The following is a 20,191-nucleotide window of genomic DNA, read 5'->3' on the forward strand; positions in this document are numbered from 1 at the left end:
GCAGCAGCAAATGGGGCAAAAAGGAAAGACATAAAGAGAAAGGATTTGGAAAGCTTCACATTAATAGAACATGGGGGCTGTCTTGGTGATTCAAGAAGTGAAAAAGAGGTTAGGAGAGTTTTCCATGAAGTGAAATATCTAAGTACAAAAGCTTGAAACTGACATCTGTGGTTCCAAGGGTGGCAAGCCATTCACAATGGCTACAGGAGCAGGCTACAAGGTGGAGAGATGGTTGGGTCAGATTACTGAGAGTAATGTATGCCAAGCCAACAACTAGTTTGAATCTTATGCTACCAGAAACTGTAACATGATCAGATTTTTATTTTAGAAAAACGTCCTTAGTTTTGAGTAGATGGATTGATAGAGTATAAGACTGAAGGGATAAATAAAATTTTCAAAATAGCTTGGGTCAGACATGGTAAGAATTTTGAATTAAGGCAAAAACAAGGTACATTTGAGGATTTCAGCTTTGACATTTCAAAACTGAAATGCCAATAGGACAGCCAGTGACTAGGTTCTATGTTGTTATTTTTCTTCTTCTTCATGATAGTAGTGATTTTTGGTTTGGTTTGGTTTGGTATATAAAATTCTGAACCTCAGGGAGAGATCCAGAAGAGAGAACTGGACTTAAAGCCAACAGAGGTCATGAGCGTGAATGACACTACCGAGAGGGAGTATACAAGATGAGAAGAAAAAACAAGAGAGACAAGAAGTAGTATCTAAACACCAAAATTTTAGGGGTAGACAGAGGAAGAGACCTAGTAAAGAGGACTAAGGTAGACAGAGAGCTAGATAATCAGAGGAGAATGATTGTCCCTGAAAACAAAAGAAGCAGGAGCTTCAAGAATAAGGAAGTGGTAGTCAACTACGCCAATTTCCACAAAAAGATAAATAAAATGAAGGCTCATGATAATTCATTGGATTAGGATATGAAGAAATAAACATTCACTTTGGCAGTAAATTAGAGAACTAATGAATGGAAAAGAAGCTGAGTCTCTCCAGGATTTTGATGTAAAGGGCCTAACAGGAAGGGGTAGTAATAACTAACAGTGAAACATGAAATAATTCACATATTTGTTTGCTATTGGGAGATGCTTGAGGACGTCCATAGCTTGAAGAAAAAATAAGAAAGGATGGGTTGAAAATAGAATGAAAGAAAGAGAAAACATGTTTTTAGATAGAAGGAACAGAATGATTTTTCTCAAAAGCAGTTCTGAAAGATGATAATCCAAACCTCTTCTTGTGAGACTGGATGAAAAATAAAGGTGAGGGGCTGCTCATATACAAGAGAGAATAGGTTTATGGGATCTTAAGAGACTTCACACTTGATGGACCTAAGTGTTGTTTATTTGTTCAGCTTTGTTTGTTGTTGGTTTTGTTGTCTTGAGAAGTAGGGAGCTAGGAATAGGTTTGGGATAGCTGATACGGAAAATGAGACTGGAAGCTGATTAAGGACAGCTGATTATGGACTGCCAAGGTGAACTGAGAAATAAAATTAGAAGGCGTTACTACTGCATTGCAACAATCTCCATAATCACGTGATTTCTTTGTGTAGGGCTCATCAGCCTCTGTGTAAAAATATAGTGTGACTAGGTTGGATGGACCCAAGGCTGGACGTGAGTAGCAAAGGAAGCCTAAATGGGAAAGGGATTTATGTTGTGCATCACTGAGGTCTCAGCTAAACAAAGCAGCTATAAGGAGCCAATGCCAGGGCTTGGAGTTCTTAAGGAAGTCAAAGAAGGGGAGCAGTGGGACTAACGGAGTGAGAAAACTGAAAGGAAGGTATTATCAGTAGAGACTAATACTCTGGAATTTGAGTCCAGAGATAGAACAGAACTAGCTCTGGTAAGGTCCGGGTGTGACCATAGGTGTGAGATATTGGATGGACGCTACTGAAGAATAGAATGTAAAGACATTTTGAAGATAGCATATTGGATAGATTGGTTATGCCAAGTGTCAAAGTACTCAATGACTAAGTTGACATTGTATCAAATAATAGGAACCTCAGAGGAAGAAGAATTTTTATCTGGAGTTGAAAATGAATGGTCAGTAAGTTGCAATGGAGAACCAGGATAAACACAGTATTGCCTCTTATAACTGATATGAGAAAACAATGAGTATTTGCATGAAAGGATGAGAAGAAATGGTGAAGAAATGTCTGGGAAAGTATTAGGTTTCCACTAAGGACAGAAAGAAGGCAGCAATAGGTAAAGGGGTTGCAAATACAGATCATTTTATTTTTCATAAGAATTCAAAATTAGATAGTTTTTTTTTTTTTTTTTGCGGTACACGGGCCTCTCACTGTTGTGACCTCTCCTGCTGTGGAGCACAGGCTCCGGACACGCAGGCTCAGCGGCCATGGCTCACGGGCCCAGCCGCTCCATGGCATGTGGGATCTTCCCGGACCAGGGCACGAACCCGTGTCCCCTGCATCGGCAGGCGGACTCTCAACCACTGCGCCACCAGGGAAGCCCCCAAATTAGATAGTTTTAAGGGCATTCTGTGTCAGGGAATGCTTTCCAAGCCTGTTTTAGAATAAAGGACATGTCTTGGAGGTATTGGGACCTCCTGGTTTCCATTGCCAACCTGATCACGACTCCATTACTTATATTTATACTGACATAATAGCTACAACAATAGTAATAATAATATCACATCATACTCAAACATCTGATTAGGAAGTATCATTATTTAATTAGATAAAAGGAGAAACTTCAAAAGAGATTAAAGGTCACAAAATGGAAATTATTCAGACCCACATCAGCCAAGGCCATAGGCTCCAGCAAACTGGGAGGTACCCAAGACAGAAGAGCTGCAGCTTTAAGTGCAGTTAAAAGAGTTGTGATGTTATGTTTGAAGTACTCCATGATATTCTATTTAGGATAATAGCCGATTGGAAAAGGTGGCTAATGAATGAAAGCACACCCAAATATTCCAGAGTGATTTTTTTCCTCCTTCAATTCAATCCAACAAGCATTAACTGAGCATCTCCTCCTCTTGGCACTGTGCTAGGTGCTGAATATCTTGAGATGAATATGACTCATTATGATAGAAATTCTATTTTCTCCTTTATTATATTATTGGTAAAAAATATCTCAATGTTGATAATCACAGAAACCATACCATAGAAATCTCCGAACTGATATCAAAACACAGTTAAAATAATTTGGTTGATGATTTTGCAAAGCCACACTGCCATCTATTTGCTAAAATTCTACTGGACATTCAGAACATACCTAAAGAAATTCTAATTCCATGTGATTTGGGGCAACTTATTCTCTCTGAGCTTCTTTTCACATCTTTAAAATGGGGATAACAACAGTACTTACTTCCAGGATTGTTGGAATAATGTAAGAGTGTTTTATAAACTGAAATGCACATATGAATGTTAGCTCTTGATTTCTGAAACCCAGCCACAGAGATGTATAAAGACAAAGTTTGCCTTGTTACAGTCTCTTTCACTGACTGTGTGAAAACACATCAAAAGTTGACTATTTATTTGACATTTGAACATGATGGCTGAGCAAAGACTGAAAAACCACAGATAAAATGAGTAGGTTACACTTGAATTTCCAATATACAAAAGATGATTTATTAAGTTTCTTTGCTTTCCTTTTATGTCAACAGCTGTATGAAAAAAAATCACTCATCTAAGAAATAGAGAACATCAGTCTTCTCTTGTCTAGCAGAAAAACAGTCAACAGTGGAATAAGGAGGTTTTCCTACATGTGAAAGAGGTGTTGTTGAATCAAAGTTCATGAACTAACTTCATTCTGTAGAATCCACCTCCCAGGACAGAATTTAAATAGTTAAGCAGTCTCACAAAAAGAGAGAGAAGTGGAAATTTGGTGTTTTACAAATTTGGATTAGGAGTAATATAGTTAAAATTTAATGTCTGTTAAAAGTGAAAGCGATAAGATTGGCTTGGGTCAGCCCTTGAGTATAAAACACTTCCTCATGAATTTTCAACAATTTTAAGTTATTAATGACATATTGCATTTATGGGGTTTTATTTCTTTTCTCTCAAGTTGAGGAGCAATTCAAAGATGCAGTCAAATATTTAATTAAATCTGTATGGACTGAATTAATCAGATATTCTTGCAAATGATTTAAAGAATAAGAAATTGTAACTGCAGCTTCCTGTCTAATTTTATCAGTCTTGAAAAGGTTAATAGCATTTTGCTTAATATAACTGAATGTGTTTGCTACTTGACCAAACAAAACATGATTTTCTAGGACCTTAAAGGCATTCAAAATCTCTTATAAATTTCCTTGTAAGAAAAACAGCTTTTACAATTCTTTCAATCCTTGAGCCCTAAAAGTGCTTAAGAAAAAAGACAAAACATGATGCAAAAGGAACAGAGAGCTATATGTTAATGTTAGTGCTCTATAAGGAAATAGAGTAAATACTCCAATTTCTGAATAATCTGAACAGTAATTTTCAAAGTTCATTTATAGCAGGGTAATTCTTATTTCTGAAACAATCTTACACCCAAACCTTATGTATTAGGGCGGTCACACTGGAACTGCTCTAGTTGAAGGGGAGCAGAGCCCAGAACAGTGCTCCCTATAGCACAGTACATGCTCCTCAGCCTCCAAAAACAGAGGGAAAAGTGATTACTTGAATCCCCGTAGTGCCACAGAGTGGGTGACTGTGGCTTTGAAGTATGACAGACTTGGGTTCTGTCTTAGGCTGTTCAGGTTGCTTTAACAAAATATCATAGATTGAGTGGCTTATATATAACAGAAATTTATTTCTCACAGTTTGGGAGGCTGGTAAGTCCAAGATCAAGTTGCCTGCAGAGTCTCTTTTATAAGGGTACTAATCCCATTCAAGAGGACCCCACCCTTATGACCTAATCACCTCCCAAAGGCCCCACCTCCAAATACCATCACTTTGGGGGTTAGAGGAATAGGTTTCAACATATGAATTTTGAGGCGACACAAACATTCAGTCTATAGCAGGTTCCAATCACATTTCCACCATTAGTTGTAGTTACTTACTTTAGTAAGGCTTAGTTTCTCCATCTAAAAATGGAGATAAACTTACCTCACAGAGGGCTCATACAATTTTAAATAAGTTAATGTAGGTAAAGCTAAAGCATTTCATATGGTTACAGCCAGAGTCCCTGCTCTCAAGAGGATACAGTCTGAGAGTTGCTAGCCATTCTCATTTCCCCTTCCATATGTTTATTAACATTGATAGTAGTGAATCTCAAGCAGGAAGGCCTGGACCCCTTGAGGATTTGTAGTCCACTATCCTCCAGATGAGAATTCCTGGGTTGGACTTTCATGCGGGCAAAGAAATTCAAGCAGCGTGGTGCAGAGATGTTAAGATAGTGAGTGTGGCTGCCCTGATCCAGGGTTGAAGCAGACAGAGGGATCTAGGATAGTTCCCAGCTTCCTAGATTAGTAGACTGGGAGAAACAGTGGTGGTATTCTGTAGGAAGAAGTTTCTGCTGAGGGTAGGGGTGGTGGCCAGAAGAAAGAGATGAAAAGAGAGGAGATTTTGAGGTGAAAGACACGTTGGGCATGGAAAGGACTACAAGTATTAGAGTCAGGGAGCGTTCTTTCATTCTGTGATCCACCAGGAAGGCAATGCAGTGAGGCTAATCTACCAAAGCATTACTGATTTCCCCCAAGTTGATCACTAATGGTCTCAAGGGGTGGGACCACAGGGAAGAGACAAGTGTAAGGAAATGGTATCCCTGAAAGAGATAAATGATCTGCACATCCAAGATCTGAGTACTGACTGCTCTCATTTTATTGTCCTAGGGCGGCAGGTTCTCCAAGCTGGGATAGTTTTGTCTCTTCTTGAAGAATAGACTCTACATGGATATTTCTCAACTTTTGTGGCCTCCAGGTATAATGTCTGCTAATTTTTAATTATTTTTTTCTTGACATCATTTGAGGTTTGTCTCCTTAAGCAATAAACTCTTTATGTTTCTTCTTTGATTGAGTGATTCTTCTAGAAATTGCCTTTTACAACATGTCTGCTTTCTTACTATTGGAATGCAAATACTTTCTTAATAAACATTAAAAAAAATCAGTGAAACTTAAAAAGGAAATGACAAGTTCCCGAAATTCATATTTAAATAAAATAAACACAGGCATCTGATTTATGATTCTTAAGAAATATGAATAACTTTTTACAGTTGTGACATCATAGAGAGATATTTACTTACAAATTACTCAGCTTCCTTTTTCCCAAGAAGGTTGTGTTATTTCTGAATCAAATGTCCCAATGTACTGAACAAAATAACTGGAAGTGAGGACAGCTATTACGTCTCTAATTTAGAACATTCTCGTGAAAACTATTTAAGCTTTGTTTCAAAAATGCTGCAAAAATCACTAGATAAAATGCTTTTTATATAAGCAAACTAAATAATCTGCAGAGGCTGGTGAGTAGATTCCTGTACTCTGGCAAATGATACACCAAACTTCTCTTGAAAAACCAAATCCTAAACCTATATTAAAAAAAAAAATCACACAAGAAGTCACATTTCAGGACTGTGATAAAGAACAGCTAGTTATTGTATGATGGTTAAATTCTTTGATTTTGCAAAAGAAGAATGAAAAAGAGGGCTTTATCTACTTTGTACTAAAAAGGTAGAGCTACAATAACTAAAACAAAAATAGTGCACATGTCAACAGAAGCTAACTCTCCACTGTCCAGATGATAGAGTGGTTAAGTGGGCAGACCCTGGATTTGGGCCACCTGGCATGGGTGCTGTCTTGGCTCCTTGGCTTACCAACTGAGGTACCCAAGGCAAGTTATCATATCTCCCTAACTCTAAGTCTCCCCATCTATAAGTTGGGTATATAATTAAGACCTGTTGGCAAACAATAAGGAATAACGCGTGTAAAGTAACAGGCAAAAATTTAGTATTAAATAAATATTAGTTATGATATTGTTATACCTAGTAAATTAAGATAAAAAGGAAAAATTCAAAATAAGAAAGGGATGGGTTCTCAAAAACAAATGACACTGCACATGTTATTTGAGAACATATTGTTAGATCCTTGCTTCACAATAACACTAAAATAAATTCAAAATTGATTAAAGAATTTAAGGGGAAAATGTAAAGAACTTTTAGGTAAATACCTAATATTGGGGAGGGAAAGCTATGTCTAAAAAAATGAAAGAAATCAGAAAGAGAAAAGTAATAGTTTAAGTATAATAAAAAAAAACTATCATGGACTTCCCTGGTGGTACAGTGGTTAAGAATCTGCCTGCCAGTGCAGGGGATATGGGTTCAAGCCCTGGTCCAGGAAGATCCCACATGCTGCGGAGCAGCTAAGCCCATGCGCCACAACTACTGAGCCTGTGCTCTAGAGCTCATGAGCCACAACTACTGAGCCCTCGTGCAACAACTACTGAAGCCTGCATGCTAGAGCCCATACTCTGCAACAAGAGAAGCCACTGCAATAAGAAGCACATGCACCACAACAAAGAGTATCCCCTGCTCGCCACAACTGGAGAAAGCCCGCATGCAGCAATGAAGACCCAAAGCAGCCAAAAATAAATAAATAAATAAATAGAAAAACTATCATGAAAAACATTAAAAAGCAAAAGAAAAATTACTAAAAATACTTACTACATCTCTAAAATAGAACAAGTCATTATGCATAACAAATACAAGTCAACAGGAAAACAAACACCCCAAAAGAAATATGGCTGATGGCAAGAAAAAACAATTCATAAAAAATAGAAATACATGAGTCTAATAAGTATACATAAAATTTGTTAATTTGTAATCAAAGAAATTTACTAGTAAACAAAGAAACCAAACTTTATGGGCTAAAAATATTTCATATTACATTTATCAGTATGATAAATTAATTTTGTGAATCTTTTGTTATTCACTTATACATTTTAAGAGAATATTTAATTCTAAGAAGGGTTTAGGAGATTCCTGGTTAAAGGGGCAAATGGACTTTTTCGGGGTATGTGTCAAGAACTTTTAAATGGTTCATATTCTTTGACCCTTTTAGGAATCCAGCCTAAGGAAAACTAATGATGATTTAGTGCACAGTTATCTCCAAGCATTACTTCTAAGCCCCAAATCTCAGTGTTTCCCATACCTTTTCACATAAAAACAAACATACAAAATAATATTTGTACAACACACAGCAGGACCTGGAATCGACTATTTGCACCAGAATGTGACTCAAAGCATTTAAGAGGAGGGCTGGAATGCCTGGATCCCAACACATCTGTCAACAACTCATGACCATCCATTTCACAACCACCATTAGCCTTGGACAAACTAACTGGGAATATCCAACCAAAAACTCTAGCATTAATTCAAATATAACAACTCTGTATTATGGTTTGACACTAAAATAAAAGTCTTAAACTTTAAAAAGGTACGAGGATATTTGGTCTAACAGATACTAAAACAGATAAGGCTGCAAAAATACGTGGGTATTAAAACTAGGTTTATAAAGAATTTTATGTCAGACTATTATAATTATGTAAAGGAAGGAAACGCAGGATGCAAAGTTGCTAACGGACTATTTTCCAAAGTTCAAATTATGATATGAGATATTTACAGATACACATGCATAAAAATACTGGAAAAATAAAACAAAATGTGAAAATTCATCTTTTATGTTGTGGTTTTGGATTTTAAACTACACTCTTTACTGAATTTTCCAAACATTTTATAATATATACTATTATATTTATAATTAAAAAATAAACAAATTTGAAATAAAGAAGACTGTAACATAGATAATAGGAAGTTATACCAAATTTCATTTTTGAAATATTGTGCAGATCTAATGTTGATATTGATATTTTATTAACTTTGGGAAATCTCTCTAGAAATGTACAATACACAGAAAAGAGAAAAAAAGAGTTCAATATCTTAAAAAAGGATGGACATTCAATATGACCCTTTCAAGCACAGTTTCTAAAATAATCTTTTTCCCTAATGTTCTTCTAATATACATCATTATGTCAACATAATAGCAGGAATATATCATATTTTTTCAGTTTGAGTCCGCACACTCCTGAGACTCAGACTTTATATGGGGCCCCTTCTTATCACAGGGCAAAAAAATGATCTTGATTAGATTAATGTGGTTGAGAGGGCAAGGAAGCCCACCAATGTTTAATTTTCTCTAGGAAAGCACGTTGTATCCAATCGTTTTAATGTAATCTATGTAGTTTTTATAGCTGAAGAAGATGAACATGTAAGAGAAAACCTTTCTGTGAGGATCTTAATGTTTTTCCATCCCCACTAAGGGACAGAATGTTAACTTCCTGTGCTCCACACACAAAGAGACCATTTCAGCACGCATGCTGCACAGTTCATAATCAGAGTATGAATAAGGTTTTTACCTCACTACACAAAAATCCATATTGCTTTCCATCTGCTTCAGTATATTTATATACCAAACAAATGAAATTTGCAGTAGCGGGCAATCATTTTAATAAAGAATTAGCAATAACTTGAAAATACTGAAAACGTCAAAATGCATTTTCTTTTTTGCCCATCATGTTTATAAGAATTAATGGATTCGTCCTGAGTTGGAATCCTCAGGACATAAATAGCATGTTGACATACATCTTCTTGGGCATTATTGGCTTATAAATCAATTGTATCTACATTAGTGCATATTAGGCCACTCTTTCTTCCCCAACTATCTTAAAAATAAAATTCAGAATTTAACTGATCCCAAGAAATGATTTCATAATTTTACTAATGGAGAAACAGTGAAATTATGTAGAGAGACTGATTAATTACAAAAGCCATAGTCAATGTTTTACCACTCATTACATCATGCTTTATCATCTCAGGCCATTTTTTGGGTGCAAATGTGACATTTAGAACTTACATTTTTAAAATTCATAGAAGTTTTAAAAAATAATATTTGCATAGGTTTAGGCAAATATTTCCACCATCAGTGTGTTAGAAATCAACAGACCTGAAATGTCAAACGGAAAAATCCCAGTAGATTCCAAAATTTGGTTAGATAACTTGCCGACTATAGTACTTGGTTTTAAGCAATTTATTGGCATCCTAGATCTGTGAGTGACAAAAGCCAAGCAAAATTCTACAGGATAGAAGGAAAATGAAACAGTAAAAACCTTTAGGGTTGAGCAAAATGTGTACCAATTGCTATTCTTTAGCAGATAATCCATTACTACAATTAGCTGCCAGCAATTTGTCAACATTGTATTTCAAGGGATGAAATCCACCATAATTTATTATTTCTACTTGGTGAGATGATAATGAACATTAATTTCTTTCTTTTTTTATTTTGCAAGAGTACAAATTGAAATATGTTTAGTCTTAATTCCATAAATGCTAGCTGTGATCCTATTTTCCATGCTAGGTATATAATGCAAGAAAAAATTGCAGCTTGTTCATTAACCTGTACATTCAACATTTCTTCCACTGGCCAGCTATTTAAATCAATTTACATAGAAGTACAAACTGTATAAAATATGTACAACAATTTACTCATCATAAAATTATACTTGAGTATGAAAAAGAATTTTGAAGATGTTTTACTGAAAACATTTAAAATGTCAAGTTGTGAAGATGATGAAACAGACATAATTTTCATGGCAGGGGTTTTTTGTAGGGAGGAACACTATCAGTAAGAAACAAGGTGGAAAGTAGAAGTATCAAAATTCATAGTTAAAGAAATAGTCTAAAAGTCCACTAAAAATTCATACCCATATTTTATACTGGAAAGCCATGGGGACAATTGTTTTAATGCTTGTCAAGTCTAAGTGATAATTTTGTAATTTTATATCTTATTTTTTTATATCTTATTTTTATTAAAGTATAGTTGATTTACAATATTACCTCAGTTTCAAGTGTACAACACAGTGATTTAATATTTTTACAGGTTATACTCCATTTAAAGTTATGATAAAATATTGACTATATTCCCTGTGCTGTACAATATATCCTTGTACCTTATTTTTTTTATACATAGGTAATTTTAATTTTTTTAAATGTAATCTTTTTATGGCATGCCTTATGAGAGAAGAGGTAACAATCTGGGAAAGAAGAAGTGGTAGAAAATAATGAATCTCCAAGGAAATACAAGGCATTTGTGCAACCTACCTATTGTAAAAGGCATTTGTGCAACCTACATATTGTAAAAGTCATATGATTTCAGCAGATTTCAAAATTTTCCTTTAGTCTCAGCAATAAGTGATCATTGAGTGTAGTGGAATTCTTCTTCTAACACAATTCCCAAGAGCACCCCGGATTTGTTATTAGAGGATTCCACTGTACTAATTAACAATCCGACAGGGAATAGAAATACAGGTGGAACTCTTTGCTGACCTATTTCACTGGCTGAATAAAATTTTTAAATTAGCAAAATCAATTTACCTAATTCGACCCAATAAAAAGAAATTCACTTATAAACAATGCCTTTCTTATCAAAACTCTTTCCTGAATTTCTACATCAGTTGTATATTACTGGAATTATGCACATAAGTGTTTCTTTATCTTCATGTCTTTCAATTACAGTTGTTATCAAAAGAATATTATATCTAACCCAAATTTACTCTTTTTTAAGTTTATATCCATGGGATCTTGAGAAAATGCAGTATGTGTGGGAAATTCCAACTCCAGACAATTAGGTCCACACCTTGCTAATTTGTGAGCAGAAATAGAAAGAATCACTGAAGAGTGGGGAAAAAAAAAAAAAAAAGCTATCACTTGTCCCTAGAACATCAATTTAAAACATGGTTTGTTTATTTACTAATTCAGAAAGCACAATTAATATTGCCAAGTCAAGCTTAAAAGTAATCAAAGTTTACCCCTAATCCAGCTAAGTAGACGTCTACTTTACTAAGATGATTCTGTAATCACCTGAGTCTAACTTTTGCATCAAGTTTGCCGAAGGAATCTTTTCTGAGACATGTATTATTTTCCTGTTTCCTTTCCTTCTGAGTACCCTCTGAATTTTAAGATCCCCTTCTCGTCATGTTGCTCTGGTTTCTCATACTCCTATTGTCAAGGACACAAGCGAGATTAGTAGTCTTTTATGCTCCAGATTTAATGATCACTTGCTCTCATAAAAATTTACCTGTCTCATGATTTAGTCCCTCAAACTTCACTTTTTCACTATCAACTTAATCTAACAAATAATCCTATCTTTAATATTGGCTACTGATAGTGGCCTAACTTTATTCTTTCTACATTACATCTGCTGTTTAATAGTGGCTCCAGTGCCTTAATAATTGTATGGACCCTGACAAGTTCTGTGAGAGTTTGGGCACACTGGGAAATATGAATATATCACAGAAGGGTGGTCAAATCTAAGTGATAAGTCATAGGACTTGCGAAATTCAGAGACGACTGATATTGAGTATGTGAAAATGCTTAACAATTAAAAAGTGCTATACACATATGTGATATCATTATCATTACTACTACCATCATTCTAGTTAGTTTTACCCATCTTCTCAAACAGATAAGACTCTTCAGAAGGAAAATGTACTAAAAATATAACTTTTAGTAACTCCTAGGAATTTTAGGAAATCTTTCCCTACAAGAGTCCTTCTTTTAATTTTCCTTCTGCTTTAACTAAGAAATGATGACCAGTTACATAAAGTCTTATAGGAGTCAGCTTATGATGGGCTGGTCAGTATTGACCAATGAATAAAATAAATAAGACTTACAAAGGAAAAAGAAAAACAGTAAGATATTGAATGCTAAGTATCTTTCTTAATTATCTTTTCATCTTCCCATTACGCTCACATACTTGTTTAATACTTTCAAAACAAAATAGAATTTCCAAGATTAAGAAACTAGAGGAACTGTGAAATTTTAAGAATCATTGATAGTAGGTCTTTATGGATCATTGATCTAAAAAAGTTTATGTACTCTATTTATGAACTAAAAGGTCATAATCAATATCTGCTGCTCTGTATTTTCTTCCTAAGACTTCCTTTTTGTTGTTTCATTTTTAGTGAATAGATTTATCTGACAAATCCAGCTTTAATCTTCACAAGGTGTAGATAATGCTGAGACATTCCAGAACAGAAAAGGAGGAGGGAGAGAGGGAAATTCCAAAAGAATGATTTGCTTATTTGGGGGAGGATAAAAATGTAAATCTAAATATTGCTTTTACCTCACTCAAATATTCACAAAATATTTTAAACACCGCTTAAGCCACTGGGGAAAAAACGTTTCCAAGAGTCTGTTACCCACTTATTAATATCCAATACCCAACATGGAAAGTTAGCAAATAGAGACAGCATGTGTTGAAACTACTCTAAATGGTTTTCAACATTTGTGGCATGTTTATATTTTTGCAGGAAATGACTCAAAATTTGCTTTGAAGTATTTTGTACTTCTTATGGTAATAAAGGAAAAAAAAAGTTCTGCTTTGCTCTAATTCTCCATTAATATTTAGATAAAGCCACAATTTTCTTCTTGATTTACCAAAAATACAATTGTAAGAAATATTATTTAGGGAATTTCCATCTAAAATATCATCAATCTGACATAATTTTTTAAATCCGTGCTTTCTTCATAATAAAAGCAGCTACCATCTAGAAACTATGGTCAAGGTCCTGATATTAATTTATTTATCCACTTATTGTTTATATTCCACATACTTACCCCTAAATTAAATGTTTAAATTTACATTTGACTTTAAATGGAATTACAGAATTTTTAAGAATTCAAAATCTAATGAATGTGATAAATGAAAAGTTAAATTGGCTTAGGACAAATTTCTGCATTAGAAAAACACTATGTGAGCACTGTGAAAAGAAAGCAACTTTCCAAAGGTCAGTTTGAAATCACTCAGGAGTTTGACCAAAAAAACTATTTTCTCTTTGGGTTACTAGGTATTATTAAGTAAGCTAAATACTATGGACAGGATAAATCTTGATTTTAGAACATTATTAGAAAAAGAATTTAACGGTATCTTTTGAGATATGAATAAGGCTTTGGTGGAATTCACAGATGATGAAAAAAATCTTTGCAAAAAGTGATGAATGACAGATTATCCCAAACTGAAGGATGACATGCTTGTATCATCATGAGATTATGAAGACATACTGAAGTTTATAAATGTCAGAAAGTTCCTCAAAAAAAGTGAACAAAGACCCAGATTACAATCCGAATATAATATTCGTATCAATGCACACTCAGTTACACTCTATGATGTGGGAACATTATTTGAAACCCTGCGTTTGGTTGTGGCATAACCCACACTTTACAGGGGACTTGGCAAGCAAGAATCTGTTCAGAGAAAGCATCCAGAGGAAAATGAAATCTTTGAAAACTACACAATGTCAGAATTGGTTGAAAGAACAGATTGTGTTTTGGCTGAGAAAAAGTGTCAGATGGGACATTCTAACAGCTTCTACTATCTGGAGGTCGGTTCAGTGGAAGAAGGACTATTACCTCAGGAGTAGAACTAAGACCAATGGTTACACGTGATTGTGAGAAATATAAGAAAATGTCTAACAAATAGGAATAATCTGTTTATAAAAGAAACAGGAAGGCACTAGAACTGTCAAGAATGTGCAGTAGAAGGGAGACTAGTGCTCAACTCCTGACCTCACTGTTTTATTTATTTATTTAATTAAAAAAAATTTTTTTTTTTTTGCGGTATGCGGGCCTCTCACTGTTGTGGCCTCTCCCGTTGCGGCGCACAGGCTCCGGACGCACAGGCTCAGCGGCCATGGCTCACGGGCCCAGCCGCCTCGCGGCACGTGGGATCCTCCCGGACCGGGGCACGAACCCGTGTCCCCTGCATCGGCAGGCTGACTCTCAACCACTGCGCCACCAGGGAAGCCCGTGACCTCACTGCTTTTTTGAAAAAAAATTAATTTTAATGGGAGTATAGCTGCTTTACAATGTTATATTAGTTTCTGCTGTACAGCAAAGCGAATCAGCTATTTGTATACATATAACCCTTCTCTTTTTAGATTTCCTTTCCATTTAGTTCGTCACAGAGCATTGAGTAGAGTCTGACCTCACTGCTTTTTTTAGCTTTGGGATCTTGGTCCAGTTACTAAACTTCTCTGACTTTCCATTTCCTTATCTATAAAATGGATGTTCTTGCATTGGGTGAAAGTGGCATAGGAGGCCAGAATACTGAGGTAAGGGAGAAGAAATCCCGAACTAGATGACCACCATGCTTCTTCCTATTTCTAAGTTTCTATTATTTTATAATAAGTGAAAGTAAGATATTTTTCATCTCATGGTAAGAAATTATTGCTAAATAATTTCTCTTATTCAACATATAACTATTCTGTTGTATAATAGGTATATAGTGCCTACTATATATAGGCACTCTTCTACGAATACAGAAGCGAAAAAAGTGCACAAAAAATGCTTGTCCTCATAGACCTTATATTATGTGGGAGGAGACAGACAATAAATAAGTAAATCATATAGTATAGTAGAAGCTGAGAAGTGCTACATAGAAAAATAGAGAAATTAGAAATTTTAAATAAGGCCTGGAAGCTTCAATGAGAAGCAGACAAATGAACAAAGATACATTAATTTCATCAGTAATTGTAAAATTAATTTTATTATGAAATCCATTGAAAAATGTGGTACCCTCAACCAAATCCTGTGATCCAAATAATGTTCCAAATAATGTAATCTCATCAGAGAATGTTATGGACTAAATTGTGTTCCCCCAAAATTCATGTTGAAGTTCTAACCTTTAGTACTTCAGAATGTGTACTAAATAGGACTAGTACACGTTCTGCACTTCAGAACGTGTACTAATAGGAAATAGGATTTTTAAGGAGGTAATTAAGTTAAATGAGATCACTGGGATGGGTCCCAATACAAAACGACTGGTGTATTTATAAGGAGAGGAGATTAGGACACAGACGTTTTACAGAGGGAAGAACATGCGAAGACAGAGACACAGAGAGAAGGCGCTGTCTGTAAGCTAAGGAGAAAGGCCTCAGAAGAAACCAACCCTGCTGACACTTGCCTCCAGGACAGTGAGACAATACATTTCTGCTGTCTAAGCCACCCAGTCTGTGTGGTGTTACAGCAGCCCTAACAAATGAATGCAGAGAATATTGTAGTATACTAACCCAGTCTAAATATTAAGTCTAGGATAATGCATGATTGCATAGCCATTTTTAGAGCAACTCAGAATCTTTTACAAACTTTATATTTAGAATTTAAATGTAGATTTCAGTTTTTTCTGTGTTTATCCTTTTAACATTAAATTGCATTGAAAAATCTTAAACCTAATGGTTTCCTCCCAACATACTCTATGGAAGAGATATAGTTTAAGCAAAATATCACAAGGACTTCACAACTAATAATACCATGCTTAAGTTATATGTAAACTTTCAGGATATGCAAGACAGTTATTTTTCTATCAAGCTGTATATACACTTAGTGAAGTTTAAGATGGCAGATCATAATCTTTTAGAATGTTCATGTGCACAAGCAAAAAGTTAATAATACCAGAAATTAGATTTTCCCATCTCCTTCAAATCTTATTCCTCAATTGCTGAAAGAGCTCAGTCCAGTTTTGCTGGGTACCTGTAATCAAGCTGGCCACCTACTCATACAAGGAACTGCATGACTCTGTGGAATATACTGGATGCATGTTTTAAAATACTCTTTAGTTTGAATAATATTGTTTCCTATTCCCTTTAGATGTTCCTATTAGTGATATACATTAGTTTTAGAGATAAAAATAAGTAAATGAATATACTTACAGGTCCTGTTAATCTAGATGCTTTCTCAAATTCTTCACCCTCTTCCATCAGTGCTTCTTCAGTTCCAGCTAAAGAATCTATTTTCACAAAAAGAATGAATAAACTAGAGTCACATATTGCTTACTAACTCTCTGATATACAAACCTATTACGAGAAGGATATTAAAGTGACTGAACCAGTTTTTGAAAAATCATAGTGTTTGCGATTTAAAATAGGGTGTAGAATGTTATTTATTTAGCTTAAAGACAATGTATGAAAAACGTTTTGTATTTCTAATTTAAAAGGGCACAGTGCAGTGAGGAAGGTGCAAGAGCTGCGGTCATCTCAGAGCAACACTCCTTTTGGCATATTAGTTAGCTAATTGTTGGAACGTTAATGTCCTTTTTCTGTCTTGTAATTTTGTATGTGTTTTATCCATCAACTTTTTTTTTGCTACACTATTTAGGTATCAATTTGTGTTCTCTCTTTTAAATGGGATGAAAAATTCTGAAAAGTTTGGAGAAAAGTACATATTATTAAATGGTGGTAGGCTTTTACATTTAATGTATCAAGCAAAAAGTTGTAATTATTCACTTGACTAGATTGATGAGTGGGTGGGTAGCAACTTTCAAATATGTGAATAAAATGATGGCAACACTTTCCATATGTCTGCTGAATTAAATTAATGATAACAAAGATTTCTACAGGCTATAAAGAATTCTTCAATAAAGACAGATACATGGAGCATCTAGAAACAGTCTGCATTTTAATACCTTCCATTCAAATAAAAACATCAGTTAAGAGGAAGGTATTCTAAACCACTGAAAACTTTAAGAATTGATTTCTTATATTTATTAATTTTAAAGAGCCATATGCCTCCCTAAAGAAGACTTTCTTCAGATTCACATACATATGGAGACAGATTTTTTTCCTGTTGCATAAAATGTGTGCTCTGGGAAGAAAATCAGAGCATTAAATCCTCCAAGCCCTTGATGGCCACTCAAGACCAGAGAGACAATGGAAAGCTTAGCACAAATCCATAAGCATAGCTTTTGAATCATGGAGCTCTCTCTATCTCAGATAATTTAGAATTTTATATTCAAAAAGAAAAATAAAATCAGGATAAATGAGAATTATATCAAGTTAAAAATATTAATCTATTAATGAAGGAAGCTTGAACCCCTATCTATTAAAACCCCATTGTAAATATGACACTAGATAGATTCTTTACATTAGAATGTATAAGTTAGCATAATTCAAGTCCTCCAGGACTGAATTATATTCTGCAGAACTGTGAGCAAATATTCCTGTAATTTCAGCATTCACTTAGTATTTTTTCTATTTTATTTCTGTGCTGAAATTTTTATTTGTGTAGAATATTGACATAAGTAATATTAAAATGTTCTATTCTACATTATAAAGCAAATTATTTCATTTACAGAAGAAAACGCACTCTCGTGGATTTGCTAGGTTTTTTATAGTTAGAAATACTATATAATAAGTGAGTTCTCAAGTTCCTCTCGGTGAGCAGTTAATGGTTTCAAAGAGATATTGTCATTGCATTTGTTTTTTATGCATATGTACATTAATCAATTCATTCATCCATTTATTTGTATATTTGTATATTCATTTATTAAAAAAAACTATATGCCAGGCTCTCAGCTAGGTGCTTTCAAAACAAGTTGAGCGAGAAAATTTTCTATGACTCTTTCTCTCTTGGAATTTATTTGAACACCTTTACAGTATTGATTTTTTTAATAAAAATTAACATTTATAAAGGGAAGGTATTGGTAACTTTATATGGTTTTACATTTTGTTCTGTTCTTGTTTTGGTTGGAGTCTTCCTGGTTATTGGTGCCATATCCAGTGAGATCTACAGTGAAAAGGGACAACTGTGAAGTGCACCAGAATATTTGTGAATTTACATACCTGACTGTATTAAAAGTTAAGTTGAAAGGACCCTTAAATAACCCAAATCTAGTGATAGAATATTAATCTAACAAGTTAGTAGGGACAATAAACATCATGAAATAAAACCTTAGTGTTTAAGGCTGGGAGGGGTACACTCCATTTTTTTTAAGTGTTCTGAGTACTTTGCTTATTACCAACTACTGGTGGGTGCATATGCATAAACTATTTTGTCCTGTCCATTCCAGAGCAATTTCTTCTAAGTATAAATGATTTTCAAAATGCAAGCAATGAATTCTTTGAGCTTTCTTTAATAACATGGAGGGGAAAATGAGTCTCTAAATTTGTCAAATGTTAGAGAGTTTATCTCCTCATTTGAGAGAAGAAACTGAAGCATCGAAAGATAAAGTACTTTTGTCAAAATCTAAGTTTCTGGCAGCACTTGGACTAAAAACTTAGCCCCTGTGGTTGATTGGGTGTGCTGTTGAGAACCCGGAGACCTGTAGGGTTTGTCGCTGTTTAACTTCACTTAATGTCTTCCTGTCATTATTTGTACTTTTGCTGTTTGTGTCATAACAGGTTTTTGTTAAGCACAAGATTATACCTGTTCATAGAAATATTTACGTTTATTAAGCCAAGCTCAATGTGGATGCATATTTAACATAAAAATCACATTAGCACTCTTTGGATCTAGTGATTTGACTAACTTCAGTAGAAAAGAATGTACTGAATCAGAAAGCATATTTTGGAATTCGTTGATTAGGTTTCTAATATCTGAATGTGAAGAATGCAGGATATAAGAAGTTCAAGAAAGGAGCTTAAACTTAATGAATACCTTTTCTCCCAGTGAATGCAAGTAAGTATAATCAACACATTACTGATGCCTTGTTTAATTTTCTAAAAATTTAAATCCTAACAATACTCAGTTATTATGTAAACATGATTGTTGAAGGATATATTATCTGTAGATCGGTGGATTGGAGTGGTTTTGATAGAATTAAGAAGTATATATATAATGGGCCAGTAGTTAATACCTGTTTTGTATCTCCTTTTTTTTTGAATTTTATTTTATTTATTTTTTGTATCTAGTTTTATATTGAGCATGGTGGAGAACACAAGAAACCCTCAAGAAGCATATAATCCAACTGAGGTAAGAAGAATAAACACACAAGGAGTAATTCAAAAACAATTAGGGGTTGGGGACTTCCCCAGTGGTCCAGTGGTTAAGACTCTGCCTTCCAATACAGGGGGAGTGGGTTCTATCTCCGGTCGGGGAATTATGACACACTGCTCACCTTTCACTGGCAGGGTTAAAGGTTTGTCCTGAGAGTGTTTCATCTCATCAGTACTATGAGAGATTTGAGTATATTGAAACTATTACCTTTGTTTAGTATTGTGCTACACTGGCACTGGTTTATGTTCCCACAACACTTTATTTTTTAACTTTTATTTATAATGTTCTTAATATTTGATATATAAAAAAGTACATATAAAATATACATGTATAATAAAAAAATAGCACATTTAAGTTACAAAGCACAATGATAAAATAAACACCCCCAAACCCACCACCTAACTTAAGAATTAGAACATTTCCAATAACCTTCA

General features: G+C 34.5%; 1 protein-coding gene across 23 annotated transcripts in view; it reads right to left on the minus strand.

The window, feature by feature from the left end:
* Positions 1–20,191, minus strand: part of C17H8orf34 (chromosome 17 C8orf34 homolog) — a 452,646-nt gene that overhangs the window by 180,140 nt on the left and 252,315 nt on the right. For all 23 annotated transcript variants that reach the window (XM_067712125.1, XM_067712131.1, XM_067712127.1 and 20 more), the window contains one exon: positions 16,697–16,773. In XM_067712125.1, the coding sequence (XP_067568226.1) occupies positions 16,697–16,773 (77 nt within the window). The remainder of the gene's footprint in view (positions 1–16,696; positions 16,774–20,191) is intronic.

The sequence above is a fragment of the Pseudorca crassidens genome, chromosome 17 (assembly GCF_039906515.1).
Source record: "Pseudorca crassidens isolate mPseCra1 chromosome 17, mPseCra1.hap1, whole genome shotgun sequence".
Classification (NCBI taxonomy): domain Eukaryota; kingdom Metazoa; phylum Chordata; class Mammalia; order Artiodactyla; family Delphinidae; genus Pseudorca; species Pseudorca crassidens.